General features: G+C 39.3%; 1 protein-coding gene across 7 annotated transcripts in view; it reads right to left on the reverse strand.

Moving 5' to 3' along the window:
* The window catches only part of FARP1 (FERM, ARH/RhoGEF and pleckstrin domain protein 1), a 198,320-nt gene that overhangs the window by 47,393 nt on the left and 133,338 nt on the right, over positions 1-17,589 (reverse strand). For 5 of the 7 annotated variants that reach the window (XR_013774386.1, XM_079306834.1, XM_079306829.1 and 2 more), the window contains exons 4-12: positions 15,693-15,735; positions 14,533-14,611; positions 12,077-12,174; positions 7,466-7,580; positions 6,174-6,321; positions 3,449-3,544; positions 2,741-2,904; positions 1,138-1,206; positions 301-376 (exon numbers count right to left, since the gene is read on the reverse strand). Coding sequence is in view for 6 of the 7 variants with exons in the window: in XM_079306834.1 (XP_079162960.1) it covers positions 301-376; positions 1,138-1,206; positions 2,741-2,904; positions 3,449-3,544; positions 6,174-6,321; positions 7,466-7,580; positions 12,077-12,174; positions 14,533-14,611; positions 15,693-15,735 (888 nt within the window). In the remaining variant the exon portion in view is untranslated. The remainder of the gene's footprint in view (positions 1-300; positions 377-1,137; positions 1,207-2,740; positions 2,905-3,448; positions 3,545-6,173; positions 6,322-7,465; positions 7,581-12,076; positions 12,175-14,532; positions 14,612-15,692; positions 15,736-17,589) is intronic. The other 2 variants (XM_079306832.1, XM_079306833.1) reach the window with 1 other exon arrangement.

A 17,589-nucleotide genomic window follows, 5' to 3' on the forward strand; every position in this document is an offset into this window, starting at 1 on the left:
CAGTAGCCAGCTACAACCAAGGACCCTGGCAGCAGCACTGAGGGTTGCAATTTTTCAGATGGTCATTAGTGCAGCCCAGACAAGCTCTTTATTTGTATCTGTCTGGTTGTCTGTAAGCAATGCTGTTTCACTTAGCAGAACCTAAAGCTTATGACACCCAGGGCTCCTTAGCTCCCAGTTAAATGGTAAGCAAGCAGACAACTATGCTCCTAGGGTTTCAAAACAGCAATCAGTAGAGGGTAATCTAACAAGAAATGTTTAAAAGGATTTCATTTCCAGGGTTTCATCAACATCACTGACTTGTTTTGGCACCTCTGTATGCTGTTCTGAAGGCTGTGCAGTCAGACTCCTGATGGAATGAATCTTGCTGTGTTTCCTGGAGATAAAAGGAAAATAACATAAAGAGCTATTTCAGGTTTTTTTTTTTTCTACAAACAGAAATCAAGAGACATGCCTCTTTTAAAACAAAACCTTTGAATAACAGCTTTTATAAATTTTGTTCCAAAACAGATTAACACTCCTCCTTTCTGTACAATTTTAATGTGCTATGTGTTGCAAACATATCACTGTAAGAAAAGGGAGAAGCACTGAAGGAAAAATAGTCTATCAGGTAAGCATGAATCATAAGCAATGAACTATTGGCATGGTCTTTGTGGCATTTTGGCCATTATTTTCAGCTCACCATGAGCATGATGAGTTCAGACATAACTGGCTCTAGCAAGTCAGAAGACTTTCAGTTTCCCTGGAGACCTCTCCCTTGAGCTTGGCTTTACATTTTCTTGCTTTCAGTTATATTCTGAACTCATGAATATGAATATGTGAATATTTCTGTTCACATACATTAACCATATCCCAGCAAAGAGGGTGCAAATCAAATTGGGAGAAAGTTACCTGTGATAGTAGGATGTTCATTGCTGAAAAACAGATTGAAGACTACTGATTTTAAGTAAACCATAAGTTATGAAACTTCTGCCAAAACATTCAAGATCATGGGATATACACGTGATAAACTGTCAAACCAACAGAGAAGGAATTTTTTCCTTGGACTAGTGCCAAGATCTCAGACTATAACTAACTGGAAATCATGACTTCTCTTAGATTATAATATATTGGGATAATAAATTTATTTCCTCTCACCTCTCAAACTGCACTTTTTTGTGCCCTCCTTCCTTAACATAGTCAAGAACTTGCTTCTGAGTCCGACCACTGGAAGAAAACCAGAGTTAAAGTATTTAGTGCAATATACTACCTGGACATCATAAACCTGTATTTGGTTTGTGTATAAAGTCACAAAAACCAGAAAAGTATTTGTTACTATCAGCAGAAACTTATGTTAAGATCATACAGAACAGGACCTGGTCAGATACACGCAGATTTTTAGCATTTTGCATGTTACTTGCCTTTTTTTTTTTTGTTGTTGTTTTTTTTGGTTTTTGTTTTTTGGGGTTTTTTTGTTTCCTATGGAGCTATTTTTGATGCCATTTCAGAATTGTTTAAATTCAGGTGTGTGGGCCCTATAGAGGACTACATTACTGGGATGTCACTACAATGGAAAGTGAAGCAGGGGCTAAGCTTTCCTCTCTATTAATTTATGAATTAATAAATTTTTGAATCCTTTTTAGTAAAATACCAGCCTTATCTGATATTGGTAAACCCTGGAACCAAGATGAAACTCCCTGACATGCACTTCATTCCTTGATTGTTACTATAAAACACACCTCTTCTGCAGAGATTTAGGCAGCAATCCCTTTCTCCCCTTCTGCTACAGGGTGTGAAGTAATGAGAAACTCCAGCACTGCCTATTGTGCAAAGCTATAAATTCTTCCAATTCATTCAAGGCTTTCAGGGCCTGGAAAAGGTTACTGAATGTAGTAACACAGATCACAGTGAGTGGTAGATGAAACCAAAACCTGCTTCCCAGGTCCTGAGGTAAAATGAATGCACCTACAGTTCTCTATCTGCTTTAGACAGAAATGTAACAAGCTATAGCTTGTTTACCCAACATAGGTCTTTCCATCTTAATTTATTTTGCAGGCAGCAAACAAAGTGGGCAGAGAGTCAGGATAGCTATAGATAAACCATTTTCATGGTACAAGTTCTTGTGCAAGGCATCTAGAGTGCATCATTCATCTCAGTAAAGAGCATTTCTGGCTGTACAGCTGGTATCAGCTCCACAAACAAAATAAACTGTATGAATAAAAGGATTTCCCCCTGGCATACACAATGCAATATCTACAATGATACTTCTCCCAGAGTAATGAAAAAAAAACCCAAACAATAACCCAACTATTAAAAGCTTTTCTACAGGTCTAAGCCATTGCTTTTAACTGTACAAATACAGGTTTATCACAGGCACATGCAACAAATACACAAATCTCAACTCTGATAAATAGGAAAGACCCCATACTAGGAGCAGAGGATTGAAAGAATTCCCAGAAATTGCCAGCTAGTGTTGCTTAGGACACAGGTGAATTTTCCTGTGCAAAACCAGCTGGACCCTATATACTTTATATCTTACCTCAAGAAAGCTACTTTGCAACAGCTACTACAAAATTAAAGCAGAGTTTTCCCTCACAGTGTTCTCTGCACTATTCTGGCTGAGAAGATGCAATGAAAAACATAAAGGAGCAAACTACAATGTAAAACAGGTGAGCTGAAAATTACATGTTTAATTCTAGACCATTACGGATGTGATTTTGAAATGGAGAGGCAACAAAGGTGGAAAGAATGTATGTCTTACCTGAACCTAAATGAAGAACCTCTAGAAAAAAGAACAGGTTTAGGCTTTGGTTTAGGTTCCTCAAAAAGCCTGAAAAAGGCATGATGCTCCACACAGATCTTCCAGAAAGACTTGCAAAAATCTCGACTAGCCATAAGGAACTCCAGGGTGTCCTGGAATGAACTCTGGAAATTGGGATAGCAATTGCAACATAAACTGGTAAGCAACACAGATTAGAGAAATGCATTGACAAATCAGGTGCTACATTAAAAGGAAAAAGGAAAAAAAAAAAAGAAACCCAAAGTTTCTTCCCATCTTACTGGCTTTAAGGCTTAAAAGGCCCTATCCTTCTAATGCTGAGACATCACTGGTCTGCCTGTCAGTATCAAAGCTATTGCTCAAACTTCCTTTTATTGACAAATATAACAGATAAAGCAGTGGTTTGAATGTTAATGAGAAGTTGATTATATGCTGTACCTAAAGAATTGATGATACACTACCAGAGTTGCCACCAGAAGATGACTCTGGGACATTCTATCATGATTGATTCAGTTTACATATCCTTTGCCAGGACTGCTCACCTGAGATGCCAGGTTGATGTGCACAGTACCAACAATGAGCATAAGCATTTAAAATATTCATGAGGTGATAAAAACCACGTGTGATCTGTGAGTAGGAATCTACCAAATAACCTTTTGTCAACTTCACCAACTCCTACCAAGGACTTACATTCACATCAGGCCGTAGCTTGATAAGAAAACGTTTCCTCTTGAAGCTCAGCTTTCGAACCTTAGCCCAGTTGAAGGCATTGATCTTGGTGTGACCCTGCAGAGAACAAAGCCAGCTGGGATTAATCATTCCAGATCCAAATGGAAAAATCTAAACCACTAAAGACGCTTGTCATAAATTAATCATCTGTTCACTTAACTTGAAATGATGATATTTCTTATAACTCATCTTCTGATAATGCAAACCAAAAACATCTGGTGCAATGACTGAAGGCAGGCACTTATGCTTAAACTCTTGCAACACAGGACTAGTTACTGTGAAAATATCCAACCCAGTATCCCTGCACAAGACAGGGTGAACCAGATTTTGGTATCTTGTGCCACTATGCAGACTCAAGACTTTCTGTGGACTAAATCACTTTCCAAAGGTGCCTCACTTATTTCCACCAGTGACAGAGAATGCAGGAAATCCAGACACGTCACCTCACTTTGATGAGGTAGATTTCCTCCCTCTTTTTATGTCTGCAGGGCAAAATAAATATTCCTTTAAATATTGCTTAACTGCAGAAAAAAAGAAGCAACTGCAGGCTTTGTATTGGAAGTACAAAACACTGCGCATGTTTAGACTTTTCATACGGAGCACCAGAAGCAAAAGCAATCTAAACAAATTATTTGTCTCAGAAGAGCCACAAAATTATTTTCTGGGAAAAAGTAACCAATACATAAGCAAGCAGCAAAAAGGAAATTATCTTCATAATACTAGAACTCCCAGCCATTACATCACTAGCCCCTACCCTCCAGAAGTTTAATTCTTTTATCTGTGTCAGCAGGTGTTGGAGGCGTTACATTAAAATATTTACTACAGCAGTTTGTTCAATGAAGACTTCAATACAAACATTCCTAGAGCACAGCACAGAAGTTTCAGGGAACTACTACAGGATTGCTAATTGCATAACCCACGTTGATTCGGGCACCATCACCAGACAGCTGTAGGAGTAATGACAGTGTAATGATCTCTGCTAAGTCAACCAGCTGTCTAAGAATCACATAATTAATCTACTTAAAATAATCAGCAGCACTGACACTGATTTCTAAATAAATGGCAGACTTTCAAATAACTCTGACTACAGCTTATGCCATTTGTGAGTGAACCTTTATTTTCACTGGGGTCATTCTAATGAGATCCTCATATTTCAATTTCTATCAGTTACAACCAAAATAAAAATAAGAACTTAGCTCTTGACCTATGAAGTGGTGGAAAGAAGCTCTAAGCCTACTGACAGACACCAATTGCTGGGCAGACTCCAGTAGGTCAGAGCCTGACTTCCTTTGCAGCATTCAGTCTTGGAGCTTGACCCAGTAAAATTTCCAAGCTTTTCAGAAACTTTAAAAACAAAACAAAACTGTTTTGAAAGTCCCAAACACATTAAGTCAAGAAGACATGAATTCAGACCTTGACAAATCAAGCCTTATGCCATCAACCTGTGGCTATACTTTAGGGAAGGATCCCAGCTGGCTGCTGGGGCTCAGAGATCCATACTGCTTTCAGTGGACACACATTTTCACCTTGAAGACAGTCTTAATTTGCAAGGCTTGGCAATTTGTTAATTCAGCTGATGAAAATGCTGTGGAGGAGCAGGGGAAGAGCCTGAACATAAAATTACTTGAATTATGCACATTTCTAACAATGTCCTAGTGCTCTCATGCTTCAATCTATGCTTCAGCTTTGGGGCTCTACTACCAACTCATTAAGTTGATCAGGCATCTTTTTAATTTGCTGCCTCGTTTTTGGCTGTTTATTTGGTTGAGTATTTTTAAATCTTATCTCAGAGCATTTGGATCAGACACTTCTGGCCTTGTTTGTCATTGTTATTTTTCTTTATGAAAGGATTGAAAGTACTTTGTAAGGCTGGAAACACTAGTATTTTAATTACAGTCAAACAGTTAAAATGAGTAGGTTTTTTTGACAATTGTAAAAAGGGAAATTTTAAAGAACAGCTTACTTACTGTTTTTAGCACAGAGTCAGGTAAGCATCTAAAGTGAAAGCAGCTGACACCAGCTGACTACCATTAGCTTAACAATTGTAAATGCCAAATTTGTTATTTACATAAGGGGAATTGCAGAATGAGAATTTGACATGTTTACTAATGATGCTTCATGAATATTTACTAGACTGACTAGGCTAGGAAAGGAAAGAAAAGAAATAGGAGAACAGTTTGGATATTCAAGGGAAAGAAGTAAGATCTATGGATACAGCAAAGATATAATGGCCAAGACTGGTCAAGAAAATGGTGAAAACTTTGAAGTAGCACTACAGAAAATTTACATTTACTGCCTTCACCCTTCTGCATGGACTCCAGCTGTCTACTGTTTCACTTGTCTCTGTTCTCACCCATTTAATAGGTACCTACCTACTCCTACATGCAGGAAAAGTCAACATGACCAACCTGCAAATTGTGAGCCACAGCTCAGTTTGCATCTTGAACAGCACACTGTGGATGCAGATGGAGTTCTACACTGTGCATTCACATAAAACAGGAGTCCCTGGAGGCAAAGGAGCTAATGCAGCTATAACAGGTTTAAGATCATCCTTAGAAAAATTCTGGAAGTTCCTGCATTTTCCCAACTGAATGTTTGTAGACATGGCTGAGTTCCTGAACTTTTACTTCTGTCAGAAATCTCTCTGCTTTATGAAGTACAAAATCACATCCCAAGCAGCTCTAACCTGAAACACCAGAATGCCTGTGTTGGCAACAGCCAGGTTGATTTTTGTCCCCTCCCTGTCCTTGGCTGGATGCAAGCGTATCCCATACATCTCCAGCCGACGGGCAATCTCCAAAAGCTGGAAGTCAGACTCTGCTGGTGTCTGTCCCCTTGAGAAAGAAAACAGAGAACACTCACAAGCTTGTCACACCTTTTAATAGAGAGCAAGAGGTCCTCCACAGAACAAAGAGACATTTGATCAAAGACACTGAGACTGTCAGAGGGATAATATCTGTATGGTTTTTCTATGTCCCCAGACTTGTATCAGTTAGAACAACTTAGTCTAAACAAATATCAAAGAATACACATACTTTACAATCTATTATAAATTCTGATTGCTCCAATTCTGAGACATCTGACACAATTAGATTTTAAACCACTAGCTCTAACAGAATTTTGTTTTTTCCCCCGGAAAACATGCAATACTTCTAAAATAAAAAAAAATCATGAATGGAAGCATGTAATAATGCTATTCATCCTAAAAGTGAATGTACTACCAAAATGAAGCAGAACAGAAGGCATGAAAGCCTTACCATAAATGCTGTGAAATTATTAAGCACCACCATCATTAATTGTGATGAAATTACACAAAGTTTTGATTAATACTGCCATAGAAATTATTACCACTCACCTATTATTCAACCTAGCTCAAAAATGAAACATCTTGAAGTGTTCTCAAGAGCTAAAAAACACTTTTCAAAGCTTTACTAGTACTTCTGTTCACCATATTTCTAGAAAAGGTTTTTTCTCCAGACATTAGGATACCAATTTGCATCATCATCTTGAATTCTGTTCCCACAAATCTTTAATTCTGCAAGTACTCAGTGCTTTTCCTAAAACTATCACTAAACCCTTTCTTCAACCTATCTTAAAATGGAAAGGTTGAAAAGCAACATTCAGTGTCCTTGAAACTAAAAGACTACTGCCAGAAGTGCCTGACTGATCAGTCGTGATTTGCAATCATACCTGCATGCACAAAATCAGCAGTAAAGTGTTTTGTATGAAATAGACTGTAAAATAACAGCATGCTTGAGTGAGTATCAAATCAATTGCACTTTAAACATCTTGTTATGATGATGGGGAAAAGGCAGGAGTAACCTTCAGAAAGTTCATAGGCTTTAACAGTTTTTGAGAAGCAACCTTTGAGAATCTCAGAAGCCCAAAGCTCTTTAGTACCTCAGATCTAGCATATACTTACCATTAGAACTACTCTACATGAAAAGAAGGCCAATAACAAAACCAAGAAAGTCTTACATGTGGTTACGGTGAAATTCCATGATTTTGTCTTCTAGTGCTTCTTGATGAGGTATATACTTGTTCTTCGCTAAGTGTTCACGATCTATGCTTTCATCAAAATCCCCAATCTCAGCTGTGGAGAATTTTAAGAGGAGCCTATTAAAACACTATATAACATCTGAATAATCTGGTCAAACCAAAAGACCCAGACAGCTGGGAAGAGAGAGCAGCAAAGAAGCAAACAAAATTCCTTGCAACCTGTGTCATGATTTTATGATTCAGATTCTTATCACATTATCTTCCATAAGTTAATCTCCTCTGTGCTAGTATTTGGTATGTGAGAAGAAGCCCCAGGATTTCTCCCATCTACCAGAACTAAGTAAGTTGTTGGATGTCAATGAAGAGATGAAGCCATCAGTGCTACCTTGACTTGTGTGGGGGATAAGGGCAGGGGAACAGGGAGGGCAGCACTAATTAAGCAGAACTCATCCATCTCTCTCACACTCTCTTATGGTGCCCAGGTGCCTCTCCATGGAGCAGCCAAGCACTAGCTTCCTCTCCAGGCCCATGTCCCACATGGTAACCTTTGAGAGAAAGTCAGAAAGATGGTTCTGTTTGCTTGTTTGAACACTAGCTTGTAATTTACCTCATGGGATTATGAAACATTTGTCTTCCTCTAATTCTGCAGCAGTCTGAGACACATTCTGTCTCCCTCCTCCTCAAAGCTGCTCCCATCTGCTGCAGTTATTCAACACTGTGTGTGCAACAGTATGGCACACCCACCTTCCACTTTGCAGCCCATTCAGGGAAACTTCCTTCTTTTGGCAGGTGTGGGGGTGAGGGGCAGGCAATCTATCTGTGGGTGCCAAATTACTATCTTGTTGCCTGCTATTCTTGGAATGCCTCTGAAAATCTTGCTATTAGTTTTTTTTCACTGAACAGGCATAGCAGCTTCTGCCTGCAAACCCCATGGAATAACAGCAACATTGCTGCAACAAAGGCTGCTACCTTGGTAACGTCAGGGAAATTAAAATCCAGTGCCCTCAAATGAAATGCAGGTTGCAGTTGGACACGTGGCTGCACAGCTGACCCAGGATATGACAGACCCTGCTCAGATACACCTGCCTCACCCTCACCTCAGCTCCACCCATGTAAATGAACCCTTGATCCAGCTCTGCTCAAACCAAGTCTGTTCAGAAAAAGGAAAGGTTTCAGATTGCATTTAAAACACTCTACTTCTGACAAACTGGGATCAGATACACCTTAAATGCACATGGGAAACAGCAGCCTTGTGTAGGCACTGAAAATGAGGAACCAAAGCATCTGCAAATGACAGAGCAGCAGCTTTTTTGACCCAAACTGCCTGCAGACACATGATGACATTTTTTACTTTGAAGGTCAGAGGTGGAAAAGAGTTGAAAACTGAGACTGTCTGATTTACACCCCGTCATTCACCCCATCTGCTCTCAATCATTCCTTAATATGGTAGAAATACTACATAACCTTTGAGAATTTCCATTTTTAAAATTGTCCTGTGTGTCCCCATCTCAGAAACAGCTCTCTGCTTCCAGTTTTACTCATCCCAGCCTCAAAAATCTTCAAGGTCTGTTTTTAATCCTACCTCAAATAAATAGGAAGCTTCTGTTCTTTAATGAAGCCATAAATCCATCTAAGTTTGCAACACCTCAAATAACATGGGCCCGGATTCTTCAAAATGCAGTTCAAAACCCCTAGGTCTGTGTACACAGATGAGCTTAACACACCTCCTGTAGGGCTTTCTTCAGAGTCAACAGTACAGAAGACACTTTCTTCACCTCTATATGGTTTCTAAAATGTTCACAGAATTTTTCAACTGCTAACCCATTATCAAAATTGTCTTCCTGGCTTTCAAGTTACTTCTGAATTTGTTCTCTCTGACCTCGTACTCAACAAGCTTTTACTTACTGCCTTACCTTCCTTTTCCACCCTAAATGACTTTATAGTAACATTCCATCAAGAACGAGAGGGAGTTATATTGTAAATATTGTCAGCCTCACACTTAACTATTCTCCAAAATCTTTTAGTGTGATTTAGCCAAAGGCGTATTTACACTGTGGATGGTTTTTCTCTTACCTTGCAAGTGCATTACACCACGCTGTATTCTGTCTGCATTAGCACTTCCGATACATCTAAAGCTTTGTATTTCAGCTTTCTTCTTTATGACAGAATTACAGAATTGCTTCATTTGGAAAAGACCTCTAAGATCATCAAGTCCAACTGGTAACCCAGCTCTGCCAAGTCCACCAGTAGCTGTGTCCCTGAGTGCTACATCTACTTGTCTTTTAAATACCTCCAGGAATGGTGACTCTATCACTACCTGGGGAAGCCAATTCCAATGCTTGAACTTCTTATTTCCATGAAGAAATGTTTCCTAGTATCCAATCTAAACCTTTACTAGTACTACTTGAGGTCATTTCCACTTGTCCTGTCACTCCTTACCTGGGAGAAGAGGCTGATCCCCCACTTGGCTGCAACCTCCTGTCAGGCAGCTGTAGAGAAAGATAAGGTCCCCCCAATCCTCCTTTTCTCCAGGCTAGACAACCTCAGCTCCCTCAGCTGCTCCTAGCAAGACCTTGGCTCCAGAACCTTCCCCAGCCTTCTCTGGACACACTTGAGCACCTGAGTGTCTTTCTGAGGGACACAAAACTGGGCACGGAGTTTTCGGTGTGGCCTCACCAGTGCTAACTACAGAGGGACAGACAATCCCTGCCCTGGTCCTGCTGGCCACATTATTCTGGATACAGGCCAGGATGACACTGGCCTTGGTGGCATCCTGGGCACACTCTGGCTCATGGTCAGTTCATCCTCATACTTCACACACTCACTGTGGGGCATCGTTTGCAGTATCCAAGGGTCCTCTCACTTCTAACACTTTTTACAATGCTTTTAAGGTAGTTTAAAATGGAATGTTTCAAATAAAAATTTCATTCTGTAATATACATGCTAATTTAGCAGAAACCTATTTGCTGTCATATTGTGATTTTATGATAAGTAACAGTCTATAACATTGACATAAGCTTGCGTACATAATATATGGGCCTCCTGGAATCAGATATTCCCCATGGAAACCACTCATTGGCACAGCATTAGTAAGACATACAATAACTACCCTGCATTCTCAATCTTTCCCTTTTGATACCATTACTCTTATCATCTGTTTGCTCTGACTTTTATTGCAGACAAATATATATTTTTTTTTGCTATTGAATAATAAGCTAGAGACAAAATAAATAAAGACTGATATGCAGGTAAAATACAGGTGTATATTCTTACCAGAGAAAATTTTCATAGAAAAACATTCATGAGACACAAGATGGCCAAAAAAAGGACAATTACAAACTCCTAGCAGAGGTTTCTAGCAAACATGATCATAAAGCAATACGTCAAATGAAGAGAGACACATACATTAAGGTGTCCACTCCTCAACATTTCTTTGGTGCACAGACATTTAGGAAAACTCAGCCTCCTAGAATGTAGTTTAGCAAATGAGACTCAATTTCCCCAAATGATTAAGATTTTTTTATTGCCTATGATTAAAGGAAGCTAGAACTAGCTTAACCAAGAAAAGAAATACAGCTGGATTGCTGGACACTAACAGGAAAAAAACAAGAGACAAAAACCTCACTAATGAAGGATTTTAATTTTTTAAGCCTGTGCTGCCAAAAAATACTAAATTTGAAAAAGGTATGAGGACTACAGAATTTCATAGCATCTTACTGCTAGGCAGTCACACTGGTCAATGATGACCACAGCAAACAGAACCATAAAATACCTGCCTTTCCAACAGCAACTGATGAGAAACTGCCCTGACACTCTAACAGACTGTGACAAAGAATCATGAGATTTATCATCTCCAAAGAACTTCCATATGTCTCTGTTGGCTGTAATTCCCATACAACAGCATTACAGTGGAAGTACACAATATGGAATTGTACAAGGACCATGCAAAACAATGTCTATTACAACCACTGTAGTTGGTGCTAAGTGGGTTTTCGTAATGTTATTCTCAAGATGAGTATCCATAAAGTCTTGAAAGGAAAAACATATACTGTCTTTCAAGTGAAGTGGAAGCTAAAAGAAGCTTTGATGTCATGAACAAAATTAATGTATGATTCTACTGGACAGTGCTAAAAAAAAAGAGGCTTAAAATCTATTGTTTTCTTTTCTTCCCTATCAGTTTCCTCTTAGGACTGTGATTTAGTCTGGCATTCTAAGCATGTTTATTTACTGCATTCCCTAGACAGCATAGAGATCTCAAGGAATTTGAATACCCTGCTGACATGATGTAAAGTATAATAAAACAGGATTTCAGCAGAATTCAACCTGTTTGCCACTGCCTGCAAAGTCTACTTTTTAAATGATCTTTGGCAGACTATCAAATGCTTTGGAAATTCAAATCCAGTGACCAGAAACTCTGCTTTATTTGAAATAGTAAACTATCTATTTGAATGCCACTATACAGAACTACAATAAATTGTTCATATGGCTTAAACCTGTCCCTACAGCAGCTACTAACAGGTAACTCTGCAAAGCATGTCCAACCAATCATCCTGTTTATCCTCCTGGAAAGAAGAAAAAAAGGGAACTTACACTGTACTATATGTGAGATTAGGAGGGCAGTGCTGGTGTCATTACATGTTAGCCTCCCCTGTGCCAGGTCCTGCTTCACTTGCAATGCAAATAGGTACCTGCAAAACAGAAGTGAACAAAGAGTTACACAAAGGAGGAGGGAAAGAATCCCAGCTCTGCTTTGACTGCACATTCCCTTCACGTTGTGGAAACTACAGAAGTGATCTGAATTACCTTAGTCTAGAGGGTAAATAAAACACAACAGATACTGTATTACTGCCATTAGAGCTGTACATGGTGGCTGCTTTGAAGAACCTTTTTCTCTCTTCCTCCCTCTGTTTGGAACCAGACCAACAAGATATGACAGGGCTAGCAAATCTGACAGCTATTAAGTACTCAGCAAGAGATAATGCAGCTGCTTCTAGCCACGAAGAAATGGCAGATAAACCAGTGATTTAGAGTTATCAGCTGGTTCTTGCAGAATACAAAGTGAACTCTAAACTTCCACCTCAATTGGGAACGAGGCACAAAATCTTGATCTAACAACTGTAGCTAGCTCTGATACCTTTGTGGCCCCAATATCTGCATTGTCCATGTACCAGCCCTTTCCAACATTGTCTCCAAACCATTTTAGCCATACAGGGCAATCCTACACCACCACTTTAAATGCAGAGACAACAGAAGTCCAAGACATTATTTCAACATTTAAATTTCTTTTAGCTTCAATTTCAACAGAAAATGGCTTAGTTCCAACTCTGTATCCAACTCTTCCCCAAAAGAAAGGGAAAAAAAAAAAAAAAGCAAGCAAGCTAGTAATGGGCTTGCTAGCTAGTATGAAATCTGAAGTGGTGAGACACACCTTAACAAGCCTTCCAAAGACTGCTGCTCCTCTGGAGAACTCATACTAGCATCCCAATAATTTTAATAAGACTGGATTTTAATAGGTTTAGAGAAAAGCTCTCAATTGAACAGTGAGTTTCTGCATGATAAGATGTAGGTACACTAAATGAAAAGGGTAAGCTGATTTGAGGAGTATGGAAAAGTACTGTGTATGTACATACTCAAATAATACAGCAGATCTACATAACATCCTTTTGAAACCTGCAGACGTCTACCCATACAAAATTCACCCTGGTAGAGGAACATAGCACAAAAATGCTATAGTCTCTTCAAGTGATAAAGCAGTTCCCCATGGATATGCTTCTACATCCTACACACTCCTGTGTATATATATCCAAGTCCCTTAGCATATATACTTAAAATCTAACCAAAGAAAGTCATTGGGATTAAGAGACACATCTCCAGGTACAGAGAGAGATAACCAAAAAATAATTTTCAGTTCACATACTAAGAAACAGACATGCAGATTATCTATTCAGAAATAGAAATGTTTCATTAGCAACATCATGTTGCAAGTTTTCATTCATCCCCTTATTCTTTTTACTCTTTTCCTTATTCTTTAGTCTATACCAAGTAAATACTTCTTCCTACCCAACATTTCTACTTTTTCCAGGCCATCAAGCAATATCAATTATTTATTTGTTTTCTATTCCAATGCACTATTGCCAAAATAAAACATGACAAACAGTGAACATCACAAAAGTGGACTTCTTTATAATGTAAGTCATAAGGACACCAGAGCACCTTACAAAAGAGGACTTTGTCTTTTGAGAAGATTGAAAATAAAAACTAATAGTGGAAAGTCTGAATCAGAATGTAAACATGTAATTAAAATGCTAATAATACTCTAGACCAGAAAAAGAGAAAAAAGTTGCAGTGAAGACATACTGCAACAAAACAATGTTTCTGATCATAGTGAGAAAGAACCTCAACACGTCCCTCATACACCTACTTACAGAGAAATAGGAGTTTTTGTGCCAATATAGTGTGAAATTTGAACAAAGTTTTTGCAATGCACTGAAAAGCGTTTGAACACTAGTATTAAGGTACACTGTCTGCACATATATTTTTCTCTACATTCTTATTTTTCATTTTATTCCTTCTCTTTTGCATTTCTCCATTTTCAAAGTCACACTTCCACCTGTGCAAACCCCTGGCATTTGTGTTGGATATACAGACAGGGTCCAATGCTGCTGCAAACCAGCAAGTCACACAAAAGAGCTCTCTCCCAAATGAGGGTGCAGAGTCACACATGTCCCTCGCAGAGGGGCACCCCAGGGTGCCAATAAATTACTTCATCATGCCAAACAGAGAACTCTGTAGCCAAACTGACTTCTCCTGGGGCCAGTAAAGCTCTTCCAGGACTCCATATCCAAGGATGCAAAGGACTCCTGCACTTTGCAGAACCTCTCAGCACAGACAGCTGAATCTCAGGGCCTATTTTTTCAAGGCTGGGACAAATAATACCAAGCTAAAAGTAAGAGGCAGTCATCAATTCTCACCCAGACATCTCAAATTCCACGTTCTTCCCTCTGTCCATCAGAGATTTAACAAGAAAGAGTCACACAGCTACTAACCTTGTCAGTTCCTCCTGCAGCTGAGCATGGTCAGGTGGGAAGAATTTTACCACAAATTTTACAACAACGTGTTTCGGTCCTAGGAAAAATGTCAAAGGAAGTTAAAAATACCAATAACATGCTGGCCAAACATGCACAACGATGTAGAAGGGATCATTCATGTAACCTGCAGTGCATACAGACATGGTAACCCCTTGTCCTTTGTTAGTATGCAGGATATTTGGAGACTGCCCAATAAAATTTACACACAATAAAAGAGAACAGTAACTTGGTCAAGGGCTACTCTGCCAAAACCAAGTATGTTTTCAGCAATTACATCAGTTGATCCAATGAAATACATGTGTATCTACTTTCCCTGCTTCAGAACAGGAGGGAGCTAGAATACACTCTACTTTTTAAGTCCACTAGCAAATTACTATTTCTGTTTTAAGAACAGCACATTTGTTCCAATTCTTCCAAGTATGATCAGTGACAGAAGGACCAATGCATCCCTGTCTTGTGAGAGGGAGAGCTGCCAGAGCATACACTCAGATAATATGACCAGAAAAGCAAAACTGAATCTCAATGGCAAAGCTCAATAAATTAAGAACTTGGCTGATATTTGACAGAGAATCAAAATAATCAGAACCCTTCCTATTCACTTCTACTCTTTCCAGAGCTGGTGGCTATTTAAAATGTCCTGTTCTTTCCTAGCACCCACTGTAGCTTCCCTCATCCCATCTGTTTCCTCCTCTTGGTTTCCAAGAGTCTCAGGTTCTGCAGCAATGTCCACACAGTTTTAATACATCTGCCAGCCCCTTCCCAGTAACCTGTTCTTTTTCTTCTATTCTGATTCTTCTACTACCAGTCAGCAATGTATGTTCCTTTAGTCCTTCTTTTACTGCACTCCTTTTCTCTACAGAACTGTTCCCTCCCTTGCCACCAGTGCCTGTTCCAGGGACTGATTAAACACAGCCTCCCATGGGGTGGGGTTATCCCGTTCATGTGCTCATGTGACATAACCTCACAGGTTCATCTTTTAAGGACAGGCAGAATTTAAAAATTATTCCAACAAAAATTGGTGCAGAAGGTTGAGAATATAAAGATTGCAACCGACAGAGTCCTAATTTATTCAAGTACTCTCAGACTGAGGAAAGAAATGTCAACAAGGAAGTACTTACTTCTAATCTGTTTCATAACAGGTTTCAAAAGATCGAGCCACACCTGAAAACAAAAGAAGGTGGTGTTATCTCTAAACAAACTACCAGAGCAGTTTTAATTGCAATACCTAGATTATCATTACCTATTTATTTTTTCCAGTGTGGTCATTGTGCTTTCCTTAATTACACATGGTGGGCTTTCTCCCCAAAATTCTGGGAGATGCTCAGGAAACAGCAATGTGAATGGGCACCGCTTTCAAAGCAGAGCTCGGAAACAGAGAGGAAATCTCACTTGTCCCAGACACCAACAATCACAGTACATGTGGTCAGGAACAATTAATTCTGGGGAAAGACAACTGAAATAAGGAGTTTAGGCAGACAGATCTATGTTGTCATTGAGTTCCAAACCCTGAATAGTCTTGAGAAAGGGAAGTGAATAGAGCTGGTGCTTGCCTTTGAGGCTGGGAATGCTGGACAAATGGAGAAATGAGACAGCAGCAGCCTACTGATATGGGGGACCCAAGAGGAACCCCAGTACCAGGTCTGGGCATAAATGTGGAGCCCTGCTGCTGGGCTCCATGGAGATAAAGGAGCCTCCCTCCCACCACCTGCAGGAGGAATGTCCTCTCAGATGACAGATGTGAAGCAGACAACACGACAAGGCATGGGTGAGAGAAAGCTTACTTTTGAGCTATGGAACATTTTCTCTTTTCTGTAAACCTGGGAAATTCAGGCCCAGGCATTCTTAACTGGGGACACAGCATAGCTTCTGCATGTAGCTCACCTGACAACCCATTTTCCAGGTCAAAGTGTGAGGCTTTCAAAAGTGAAGCAGTGGGTGGAAATACAGCTTTGACAGCCTGTCCCACCATCCTGCAGTCTCAAGTCAAAAAGGCTGGGGCAAAATGCTACAGAAAGCCAAGGGACAATCATGCAAAAGGTAAAAGCCAGATGATTCACAAGGCCTGGAGACAACTCACAGTCCTCAGATGGTAACTACCCATGCCCATGATTTATATTTTGTTATCTCACTAAATTGCACAGGGCCTCCCTTGAAGACATCTGGAATTTGTGGAACACCCTACAACCATCACAAAGGTTAAAGTCATTAAGAAACAAATCACCTGAGACTTCCTCTAGAAAAAGTGTATGTATTAAAATTATTACTTCTTTGACCTTTAATAATTTTAGATTATGCAGAGACTGAAACATACTCAAAATATTCATTTTCCAAAATCACCTAAGAAGCCAGACAGAAGTAGGCCTGTATCACTGCTGTAACTACCCTAATGCCATGTGCCATTCTTATCATTACTAATATGAGTGATTCCAATTAACACAGCCCTGCCCTTTCCCACGCACTAATGTTAACTCAATAGAATTCTTCTTATATTTCTCAGTCTAGGAAAGTCTTTTTCTTTTGTTTCATAGGTTAAAGAAACTTGGATATCCAAGAACAGCAATACAGCTTTTATTCCATGTTAAATTGGTCCTGACACACTTTGACACTTGAATCACTTAAAACTGTTTTGTTTCAGAAAGTTCACATGAACATAATCTGCAACAAAAGTCAGTGACTTTGCCAAGTTTAATGAGAGGGAAAAAAGACATCTTGAATATGAAATAGCCAATTTACAATATAATGAGAATAATGTATTTTACTTGACGCCAAAAAAACCAAACCAACAACAACAAAACAAAAAAACCCAAACAAACAAACAAAAAAAACCACCAACCAACCACAAAAACACTCTCTTCTCCCCAGAAATGGTTTATGGTAGAGCATGAGCACACAAGTGCACCATTCCTTTCTCTACTTTCCCAGCCATGTTATAACATCCTTGAACAGACTGCTGGATACTGCAAATCCATGTACTGAATGCACTTAGTAAGAAATGTGGAGCAAAATGACAGTGCC

This window comes from Erithacus rubecula, assembly GCF_903797595.1.
Source record: "Erithacus rubecula genome assembly, chromosome: 1".
NCBI classification, from domain to species: Eukaryota; Metazoa; Chordata; class Aves; order Passeriformes; family Muscicapidae; genus Erithacus; species Erithacus rubecula.